This window comes from Rhinolophus sinicus, chromosome 17 (assembly GCF_057876585.1).
Source record: "Rhinolophus sinicus isolate RSI-liver-muscle chromosome 17, RSI-T2T, whole genome shotgun sequence".
NCBI lineage: Eukaryota > Metazoa > Chordata > Mammalia > Chiroptera > Rhinolophidae > Rhinolophus > Rhinolophus sinicus.
The window spans coordinates 81,786,952-81,799,051 of record NC_142517.1 but is presented as its reverse complement, the minus strand read 5'-3'; the positions used below and the strand labels follow the sequence as shown (position 1 = coordinate 81,799,051).

Genomic DNA, 12,100 nt, shown 5'->3' with positions numbered 1-12,100 from the left:
TATAAGACCCGGTCTTATTTTATAGTAAAATACTAATTTTTGGTCCAAAAGACGTATTAGAGCTGATTGTCCAGCTAGGTAATATTTTCAGGGAAACACGGTAGTGAAGCTTGATTCTGGCACTTTAGAGTCCTATGTCACTCCTGACTTAAAAGTCCTACTAAAAGTAACAGTTTCTTTAATTCCATTTTTAAAAACATTGACAGCCGTTATGAAATGTCTAGCAATAACACCTTTGTACTAAAGTGAGCAAGATGTTTTTAAGGAGCAAAAAGAATTTGTATTATTTTCCTATGGCCATTCTAACAAATTACCACAAACGTGGTGGCTTAAAACAACAGAAACTTGTTGTCTCACAGTTCTGGAGGCCAGAAGTCTGAAATTAGCATCACTGGACTGAAATCAAGGTGTCAGAAAGGGCCTGCTCCCTCCAGAGGCTCTAGGGGGAATATTCATTCCTTGCCTCTTACAGCTTCTGGCAGCTGTCAGCATTCCTGGGCTGTTGGCTGCATTCCTCCAATCTCTGTCTTAATGGTCACATTGCCTTTTACTCTTCCGTGTGTGAAATCTTCCTTTGTCTTTTTCTTACAAGGATACTTACTATTGCATTTAAGTCCCAACCAGATAATCCAGTATCATTTCTCCATCTCAAGATTCGTAACTTAATCACGTCTGCAAAGATCGTTTTTCTGCCATATCGGGTAACCTCGAGAGGTTCCAGGGGTTAGGACACGGGTATTTTTGGAGGAGGCATTTTTTTCAGCTTGCTTCGGTATCTTCCTGGGATTTCTAAGACATGAAAAAAGTTAAATTGCTTAGGCTTATCAAATATTTTTAGAATTACCTGTGATAAGCTACTCAATATGCACAGGACTCATTAGGCTAAAATGACATATGGTACATTAAAAATGGAGGGTTGTTAAAACAGTGTCAGCACTAGTGTTTGAAACAAAAAAACATGAAAAAGGAAGTGAGGAAATGAGCAGGAACTTGTATGATGACTACTTTCCCATGAAAAATGAAGGAGATAGTTAAGAAAATTATTTAGCTTTATCCAACATTCTAAGACTGCTTGGTAGGGGGCAGAGGTGGGGTACAGTTGGTGAGGAGGAAAAGCAGTTTTGCATACCTATAAAACTGTGTGCCAGACTTTTCAGGATTTCCATAATTCAGCTCCACTCTATTTGTCCAACCTTACTTCCTATCATTTTCCAACATATGCCCAGAGTGGTTATTGTTAGACTAGGAAACAATTCTTTAAAATCTGGAAGTTAGAACTAGAAAAAAATCACATCTTTTGCTTGTGTCCCAATCTCCAGCATCACTAAACACACAGCTGAAGTGAGACCAGCTTTGGTGTAGACGACCATGGTACAGGAAACCAAAGGCAGCAGATAGCTCTCCTCACCTGAGACTGAAGAGGACATTTCCATCAGGCTGTACACGCAGCATGATATTCTGCACGGTCATATCATGGGTGAAGGATCTTTTAGAATGCACAAAAAAGATATCAGGTACCCAAATCTTTCTAATCAATCTATGATCAAAGGTCATGCTTTTCTTTGTTGTGCTAGGAAAAGAGAGCCTTTCATCTTTCCAAAAATGCCTGAGATAAAAAGTCATTGTAAAGCCCTAGGTGAAGAGAAAAAGAGACAAGTCAGGATGACTACTCAACACGATGAGTCCTGGATTCATTGCCCATGGCTGTTAATAACCTGTAAATAAGTGGCTTATATTGTCTTTTCAGGTATATTTAGGATGAAGTTAGTGAGCTGCAGTTGTAGAGCCTCTCCCTCACCTGGACTCCAGTGAATCTTGAGAGTTTCAGGGAATTATAGAGCATCCAAGTTGGGGAAGAAAAGCCAGTTATAACCAGGAGATATCTCTACATACTCGTAAGCGCTCTGGTAAACCACCTAAAGAGATCTCAGAAGAAAGGGACCTGAAACTCCATACTCTATTATTTTATTTCAATTTCTTTTCTCATTGTGAATGAAGATTCACTTTATAACTGATTTTATATCCATAAATTTTGTTATTTTTGTTAAAGACCACTCCCCCTTCTAAGTTGAATAAACCATAGTCCCACAAAAACCTGGATACAGCATTTATTAGAGCTGTTAGTGGATAGAAAATGGTCAGAGGTGCTGGGACAGAGGCAATGATATTCCTCAGCTTGAGAGACAGAAGGTACCACGAGTGGGTGGTTCTCAAATTCAGGAGTATAAAAGAATCACCTGTGAATTTTTTTAAATGACACATTTCCCAGCAGCCAGTTCCCAGAGATTCTGATTCACTATGGCTTAGGGACTCCAATTGTTAATGTGTGTCCCAGTCATAAGGAGGTAAGGATTAGGGGAAAAGCTATGTTAACATCATGTTAGCAGAAAAAAAAAAATTGGTTAGTCAATAATTTGAATTTGTTTGGCTCTCAGATGCTACATTTAATATTTTGTTTGAACAGAAACTCTCCCAGCTTCATCCAAGTCATTAGGTGTGAACAATGACAATTTGTTTCACTTTTCACAACTGTTTACTTCTTGCTATTATTTATTTCCCAACAATACTCAAACTTTTCTTGAATTAACACACATAATAGAACTTTGACATTTATTATGCAAGCAAAGGACAAGTCTCACTAAGCTACAAATAAGTTGCCAACTAATTACCAGCTGGTTGGCTCTTTTTAGGTTCAGAATAGAGATACATTGTACTATTTCTCTGGCTTAATCTGGGAGTATCAGCCACGTGTAATTTTGGATTAGGATGAGGGTGAATGAATGGAATGATTCATTCACTACCATATCACTACTCTACAGGGAATTGTGTGGGTTACTGCATGGATTGCTTTAATAAACACATTTAGAATCAGATGCTCAACTTGATCTGAGGTCACTGGGCAAACACTGAGCCTGTGAAGTCCAATGGCAAGCAGTGGTGTGTGTCAGTGATACGTCATCGTCAACACTGGCTGGAACTACAATGAGAAGCAGGCTGAACAGCATGTTGGGAGGGGAGTGGGACAAAATTTAAAGGGGTTGAAAGTGAATTTGGGGTGAGATAAAAGAGCATGGCAAGATGATAAATGACAAGCAAAAGAGGCCAACACCAGGGTCACTGTGAATTAAAAAGCCTTCTGTAGTTGGGCATGGAGAACCCAGTCCAGTTTTAACTGATGTGGAGTACCAAAGCTGACCTCATTCAGGGGAGAAGGACGAGGTTCAATTCTGGGGTCAGTAGGATGGAGACAATATGAATTTCTATGCAGACTGGATCTAAGTCATTCAAGGATGACTTAGATTATGCCAGAAAGGGGAAATGAGAGCATTTCCTAGAGCACAAGAGTCTCAAGGAAATGCCAGTAAAAGTTTTTTTGGCAGGGAGGAACCAAAACGTCTAAAAAAGGCATTTTTGAATATGAGTACTGTTGTTGCTATTCCCTTTAGGAGTAGGGTGGTTAAAATGAAAGAAGTTTCATTTGAAGCTTGATATTGAACTGAAATAAATATTAAATTAGGTAATGATAAGGACTAGAAGAACATTAGCTAAAGACTGAAACAAGATATAATGGGTCATAGAAGATTTTGTTTAGACCTATCTGGAATTTTTAATGTGTCCTGTGATTTTTCATTCAATTACTGTGTTTCCCCGAAAATAAGACCGGTCTTATACCATATTTCCCAAAAAATAAGACCGGGTCTTACATTAATTTTTGCTCCAAAAGATGCATTAGGGAGTATTTTCAGGGGATGTCTTATTTTTTCATGTACAACAATCTACTTTATTCAGATACAGTCATGTCATCTTCTGGAACATCGTCATAATGTACTAAAAGTATCCGTCTGCCTGACAATTTTCACCGGGCTTATTTTCGGGGTAGGTCTTATTTTCAGGAAAACACAGTAGCATTGGATGGCAAGAACCAGTTGGAGGAATTATAAATAAAAATATTAATTAAAATACATATGAAAAGAGTCTTTGACCTTACAATGTAAATAATATATAATTTCTAGGTCCCGCATCCTTAAGAGATCCCTACTTTGTTCTCTTTCTCTCTTTTTCTTTTTTTACATTTTTATCTTTAATTGTGGTATTTGCACAGTACAAAAATGATATATGGAATCTAAATTTTAAAACTTAAGTCCATGAAAAACACTGTATAAGCTACAGTTGATATATCAAAAATAGTTTTATTCCAAAAAGTATCCCAAAGCAACTTTTGGAAATTTCACAATACACATGTAAAAGATTCCATAAAAGGGAATGACATGCAAGGCTTAATTTACATCACACTGTACATGAAATGACAAGATTGGATAAACAACAAACTAAATCTTTCCAGATGGAAAATGGGGTTTGAAATGAAAATAATTTAAATCCTCCCTATTCATGGAAGAGGTATGTCCTGGTTTTATTTTTAACATTGCCCCGACCCCCCCACCAAAAAAAAACAAAAAAAACCCAACAACAACCTTCCATACTTAAAGTAGAAAATGAAGGACAATAAGTATTTGACTAATATTTGCAGCCTCCAATGACTGCAGGACCAGGTGGGCAACATCAATGAACAGTGCAGAATGAATCTGAAAGAAAAGCCAGGCATGGGTCCCAGAGCAAACTGGAGGGCACAGCCCCCTCTAAAGGCATTCACAATTAAATTGTTCAATGCTTTTGGGGAAGGTGGGAACAAACCTAAAATTCAAACCAAATCCAAAATTGAAACCCAAACCAAACATATTCAACACTGCATCTGACCCGTGAGTACCTGTTAGGGCCCTTGTCATTTACAGTTGTACCTCATGTAGTGTGGACAGGAAGCAAAAATGCAACTATAGGAAATGATGGAAAAGACAGCGTAATTGAAAAGAACACAATTATATGGAAAGAATGATTCATATGTAAAGATACATATCAATTAGGTAAGAACAAGAAATGGACATTGAAAACTTGAAACTATAAAAGCACTCTATTTGGCGTAGAAAAATATACTTACATGAGCTATACGAAGCTCTGAGGCATTAACAAATTAACAGCATAGTAATAGGTAAAAAGGAAATATATCTGAAAACACATAATGTATGTGCCTGTATATACGTTAGGCATGGTCTGAGGTCTGACAATTAAGTTTGTGAACTTGTTGCAAAGATATTACTAACTTTTTTTTTTATATCACAGGGAATATTCATTATGAATTTGTACCAACTGGACAAATAGTAGACCAAGTTTACTATTTGAAAATGCTGAAAAGGCTGCATGAAAAAGTTAGACAACCTGAGCTTTGCGCCAACAATTCATGGCTCTTGCATCACAACAATGCACCAGCTTACACGACACTGTCTGCGAGGGAGTTTTTAGCCAGTAAACAAGTAACTGTATTGGAACACTCTCCCTACTCACCTGATGTGGCCCCAGTGACTTCTTTCTTTACCTAAAGATAAAGGAAATATTGAAAGGAAGACATTTTGATGACATTCAGGACATCAAGGGTAATATAATGATTGGCCATTCCAGAAAAGGAGTTCCAAAATTGCTTTGAAGGGTGGACTAAGCACTGGTGTGGTACTTCGAAGGTGACCATAGTGATATTCAGCAATGAGGTATGTAGCACTTTTTCTAGGATGAGTTCGCGAACTTAATTGTCTGACTTCATATTGACTATTATTTCTTAAAGTGAAATCCTGAAAAACCTTTAAAGTACTTAAATAAAATATAGCTTCTGGTAGACAATGAAGGTAGTTCTAAAGTGGGAATAGAGAATTTAAAATAGAAAAATTGTGGCAGGGGATAGTAAAACATAAAAATAGCAAAAATGGTCAAACCAGATTAAGGGGAGGGCAAAGAAGAAACAACAAAAGCAAGACATACAAAACAGCAAAGAAGACAGGAAAAAGGCTAAAAAGAAGGCTAATTGATGAGCTTAATGTTTTAGGGGCAGTGGTTCATAAATAATATTCCACAAAACTACAGATATTCCATTGCAAACTAAAATAATGGCAGTCTCTCCTAGATTTCTGGAAAATATTAGGAATGGACCATATTTTCTTAATTTAGAATTTCAGTTCCTATAAATTTTTAAAAATCCTTTATTGTCTGCTATTGTTTATCTACAGATAAGCAGTGTTAATAGTAATTGAAACATTTGGATGCAGTCCACCAAGCGTGGTTCAACTGTCTATCATTTTATGGTAAGGACTCATGGTTGTGATTTCAAAATTCACATATTTTATGATCATCCTTTCTTCTTGTACAATTATTCCTGGCTCATATTACATACGTAAATATATCATGAGGTCCTACAGTGCTCTGCCACTGTAAAGCCATTAGGAGGAAAAGAGAAGAGTAGGAAAGGAATGAGAATTGTAATCAAGGGCAGAAAGAAGTGGATAGATGAGAGTAAAGCAACCACAGTTCTACTAAGCAAAATAGGAAAGATAAACAGCATAATAATTAAAATGATTTGTTAAAATACCCATGATCCTGACACTATTGAGTTTCCATCTTTTCAGAAATAAGACCGATATCTCATGGGGAACCTTACCGTGTTAATTTCTGAAATGCTGTCGATGCTTTCAATCTGGACATCTATACCCACTGGCACTGGAGACCCTTCAGAAAGAAGAATGGGTAATATACTAAGGAATCATTAAAATTATTTTGCAGACATTTAAAGCGGAGAGAAATCAATGTTGTAAATTACTTTTCAAGTTTTTTTTTAACAACACATTTCTCCATTATCTGTTGATATATTATTATACATTCAACTATAATAATAAAGACACATGTATGAACAAGTGTTTCAATAATCATTACAAATTTGCTTGAGAATAATTCAGTATTTTCCTTCTTATGGTATAACTTATAGTACAGAGCAACGTTTCCTTTCTTCCTTCCTTCCTTCCTTTCTTTCTTTTTTCTTTCTTATCACTAGTCATGATTCAAAAAGGAGCAACATTTTGAAGAATTCTGTATTCTCTATGGTAAATGGTCACATTTTATAGTCAGGGAGTGAAATCATCATGGAGTTCATGACTGGAAAATGTGGCAGCCTGTACTTTCCTGATAAAAAATCAGCCTCTTTCACTTGGGAAATGCTTGGCAGGCTAAAGGTACAGCACTACACAGGGATGTCACACATTCTGAAATATCCCTCTTCAGGTCATCAGTAACCACAACCTCATTTGGGATGAAGCAAACTTCCTTAGAAATGCACTTGATGACAATATACTGAAAGTCAGAACTGGAGGAACCTCAAACAGAGAACTGCTGAGATGCGTTTGCAGTTGGGTCTCACAGCATCAGATTCATGGGCCCAGAGAACCTGAATGATGACACAAGAGAGTCAAGTCCAGACTGAGACCAAGACATTTCCTTGTTACGACTCCCTTCATTAATTGGCTGATATTACCTTTATTTTCTCAACACAGATTCCCTTTTCTCTTCCATAACCCTATACGCTCAATATCATTCCTTACTTACAAGGGTACCAGGTGGCCAGGCACTGGGCCTGTCACTTGAATATATTTCTACTTCAGAATTCAGGAATACCTTACTTGCATCTCAACCACTAACTACTTCCTTCCATATTGGGTCAATTAGTTTCTACAATGTCAATGATGACAATTTTATAAATAATATTGTTTAATGATAATTATGATTAAGCATTAACTTGGGAACAACTCAGTATTATTACTTTAAAGCAGGGGTGTCAAAACTGCGGCCCGCAATCCATTGTTAATAGGCCCGCGGCAAATTCCAAAAATATATTTAGTTTACGTAAGTAAACCAGGTGAGGCAATATGTACTTCACCTCGAGTGAGTGGCCCAGCTGTTTGTGTATTTTACTGCATATGGCCCTTGGTAAAAAACGTGGCAAAAAGTTTGGACACCCCTGCTTTAAAGGGTTCAGCGCTGATGCTTTTCATTTGTTCGCCTTTTTCCTTTAGTAGTAGAGATATCAAAATAAAAATTCATGGAAAGATCTCATCCATGGTTCTCCCCAGCCTTTCAGTATGAGTAAATCCTCCCATTAATTCCATTACTCCGAGTGAATGAAAGGTTTGGAGAAGTCTTGGAGATGTAGCAGAATATCCTGAATAAAATTCTTGCATGAGAATCACAGACTAGAGTGTGAACCCAGCTCCACCACTTATATGTGATCTAGGGCAAGTGACACCTCTAAACTTAGTCTCCACACCTATAAAATTTGAGTAGTAGCACTCACCTTGGAGAGTCATTTGAAGACTAGAAATAATACACAGTTAGTAAACTTAATTGGCGCTACTGCAATTCAGCAAAAAAAATGTGAACCTGCCCCTAGGAATGCAAGCCACTATTCTCAATCCTACACTCCAAACATTTAGATAATCAGTCCATTGCTCACTGAAAAATGATACAGTGCTTTCTCAGAGCATTTATTTTATGACTAAGTCTGAGAAATCTGAGAACTTGGATTTAGGATCTCGTGACTTAGAAGTAGACCCTAGTTGCTGATGACTACCTCTGCAAGCCTGATAACAGTCCTATAAAGCCATCATATAAAGACACATTCTTGGTGCCAGCACTGGACAAGCACTGGGCCCTCAGGATTGTTTGAAGGATGGTCTGACAGTTGGGTAAAACCATATGTGGGGACAGAGCCAGGAGTGCAGTTTCCAGGCTCTCGCCCTCACGTGGAAAGGTGCTGACTCAGGTAGTAAATGGCCATCAACCGTGATTGCATGGCCATCAGCTGTGGCTAGTTGGCCGTCAGCTGTGACCAGTGAGCCATTGGCCACTAATATAACTGCCATGGCTACGCTAGCAGAAAATGGGTGCTAGCAAGAAAACGGAGGCTGAGCTAGCAAGCGAGGATTGCAATTAGCATGGCAGGTTGCAGATTGTGTGGATCCTGCTTCCTGTGTCTCCAACACAGCCGCCAGTGAGAATATAGTGGTATGACTCCCCTATCTATGGCTCTGTGGGTGTTCCTTTTTGGCCTCACCGTGTCCTGTGTTCTTATGTGGGGAGAGGGAGCTGAGACCCTACCTGACACCCTAAGGCATGACAACATGGCTTGTCCATTAGGAATGGGTTCCTGGAACCATCTTAGATTTCTTCTTTCCTTGCTCTGATTTACACTGTTCTTGTGGGGATGACCTCTTGCATTTGCAAGGAAAATGCTTGCCTTTGGATGTCGTCTGACCTCATTTTTGTATCCTTTGAGCTCCATGTCCAGTGCTCCTTACTCCTGTGTCTGGGAATACATACTGTGCTCTGACATTCTTCAGGACAGACCGGAGCGTGAGGGGCATGTAAAAGCAAGATACAGAATCATGGAATTTTGGAGCTGGATAAAAGATCCAAAGATCATTCTTTTTATAAATAAGGAGTTGAGTCCCAGAAAGAAGGTGACAATAAAGCAGACAGATTAAAAATTGTGGAATTTGTAGCCACATAAACTCAAGTAAAAGCCAAACTTCTGAAAATCCTTTAACTCTTCAGTTTTACAAAAGAGCAGTAAAACAGGGAAGATAAATATATGCATATGGTACCTACGCAATAGGGTTGCTATGAGACTAAAACAAAGAATGCAAGTCAAGTCCTTAGCCTGACTCCATTCAAATATCTTGACAACCACTCATCTAATGGATCAGTAAAACCTACAATGCATGAATAACAACAATTTCATAAATACTATTAACTCTATACATAAAGCATTTGAAATATAGTAAAAATTAAATAAATATTAACCATTATGACTACAGCGTTGATTTCCCAGGATCACTAACTAGGTCATAGCACACACATTTATCATCCTTTTTATATACATAAAGGTAGACCATCAAGCTGGTTTCTATACACGCTGGGATAAGGAGAGTTAAATGAAAGTTAGACATCTTATTTGTATAGTGCATTTAAAATATAGTTTGTAATATATTATCTTATGTTATCACTACAGCCATTTGGTAGTTAGCTAGATAGAACCAATGTTAGCTCCATTTGACATGAAGGAACTCACGCTCAGAGAGGTTAGAGAACTTGTCTGAAATCTAAAGCTAGTTAATGCAGGAATATAGCCAGGTCCTTCTGGCTCCCAGTCTAGTCCTCCCTGCTTGACAAGCAAAGACTATACCAGTGGCCTTTACAACTTGAACTTTCGTTTTAACTCAGTAGCCAGTGTCTAGTTGCTAGACTGACTTCACTTTAAAGAAACAAAGAAATCACCGTCTATAAGACTAAAAAAAGCCCTTAGTTATGGGAGATGTAAAGGGTAGGGAAAACATAAATAAAGAAAACGAGCCACAATTTATAACCCAAGTTAAACAAAAAGCTCCCCTAAATTTATATCCTCCTGTTTCCACATAATGAGTCAATTAATCTTCTAATGCTTTATAAAAGTAAAAAACACTGCAGTAGCAGCTGGTTTTAATGTTAAAGCTAATTAGAAAAACACATTAAGGCAAGAGAAGTGCTGAAGTTACATTTAGCTCAAGAGAAAAGGAGTATGTGTGTGTGTTTGTGTTATGGGCAAGTATAAAGAAAGAGAAGATAAATTAAAGCTTGTCTTTTTTTATCCTGCAGTCTCATTGCCTCAAGAAGGCAGCTTGAGAGAACAGAGAAATGGGTCACTGATATAAAAAGCTGTTCTGACCAAGACAAGAGAAGTTTAAGGACTATATTTCACAGAGGTACCAGACTGACACTTCTGACTGGATTTATGGATTTTTCTGCCTGAATACACAAGCCATTTGGACACCATTTAGCCCCAGTCCATGATTGTCAGAAAAATTTCTTAATCGTGGAGTGATTTGCCACCTGCCATTAAATAGCACATTTTAATTGCATTTTTAATAACTCCACAAAGTAGCCTCAGGGGAAAAATTGTTTTTAAAAAGCATTCTCACTTAAAAAAAACAACACATTACCACATATTTTTTATACATCAAGAGAATTGGAAATTTAAGGTCAATTTTATGTTTTTCTGGGGGATGGGAGTAACAAAGGGAGGGGGAATGAAAGCATAAATGTTTTAAGATAAAAGCAGAGGGTGGGCACTTAACCTTTCTCAAATTGTAAAGTGTATTCATATCACCTGGGGATCTTATTTACATGCAGATTTTGATTCAGAAAACCTGGGGTTGGGCCTAGACTTCTGCATTTCTAACTAACTCCCAGGTGATTCTCCTGCTGGTCCGTGAACCACTTTGAGTGACAAAGCCTTTCCAGAGTGTTTCAAGGTCCAAATTCAAGGACGTCATTTTTGTCTCAATCCTTCTGTCTTTCAACAGTGTAAAATAGACCCATAAAAGCCCTTTCCTCTAGAATAGGAATTCATTTAATTGAGGAGCCTAACCGGACAGGAATAGGGCAGCTTTGTGAATTGGTGTTCAAGAGCGCATACTAGACTATACATCTTTTTCGGTCTGTAACTAGCGCGCCGGTGAGGCCAATTCCAAGACATTCCTGTGAGACTGGCGCCCCCTAGTGGCTCAAAGACCCATAGCCTGGCAAGTTCATCTACATACAATTTTCTCCAGCTAAAGGGTGGTAGGGGAAAGATTTCAGAAACTTTTATAGAATCATAGAGACCACGGTACAGAACACCTGCTTGACAGTTGTAGGGTATATTATCCAAACTTTGAGCAAATTTGGTTGGAGGAAAGAAACGGGTCTATTGGGAATGGTAGTTAAGTCAGGCATCTTTAGGAGAATTGTGGTAAGGATGATACATCTGAGTAGTGATCTAAAGAAAAAAGATGAAGAAATAGTTTTAGAAGTAAAAAATTGACACAGCTTTAAACTTGAACAATTTTGAGGCTCCTAAGGTCTTAAATTAGGTTCAATCACTGTGAGAAATGCTCTGGAAAAAAAACAACACAAAAACTTAAACTCACCGAGATCTAATGTGATGCTGATAATCTAATTCAGTAGTTATCAAATGTGGTTCTCAAACCACCGGCAGCAGCATCGCCTGGGAATTTGTTAGAAATGCGGATTGTTGGCCCCACCCAGACCTAGTGAATTAAAATCTCTGGGATTGGGGCCCAGGAACCTGTGTGTTAAGAACCCCCCAGGTGATTGTGATGCCCACTAAAGTCTGAGTCATTAATCTAATAAAATC

At 38.0% G+C, this 12,100-nt stretch overlaps 1 protein-coding gene across 1 annotated transcript in view; it reads right to left on the bottom strand.

Annotated features, from left to right (window-relative positions):
• Positions 1-12,100, bottom strand: part of GABRR3 (gamma-aminobutyric acid type A receptor subunit rho3) — a 47,127-nt gene that overhangs the window by 23,222 nt on the left and 11,805 nt on the right. The window contains 2 exon segments of the mRNA XM_088794106.1: positions 1,409-1,632; positions 6,539-6,606. Coding sequence (XP_088650232.1) covers positions 1,409-1,632; positions 6,539-6,606 — 292 coding nt within the window.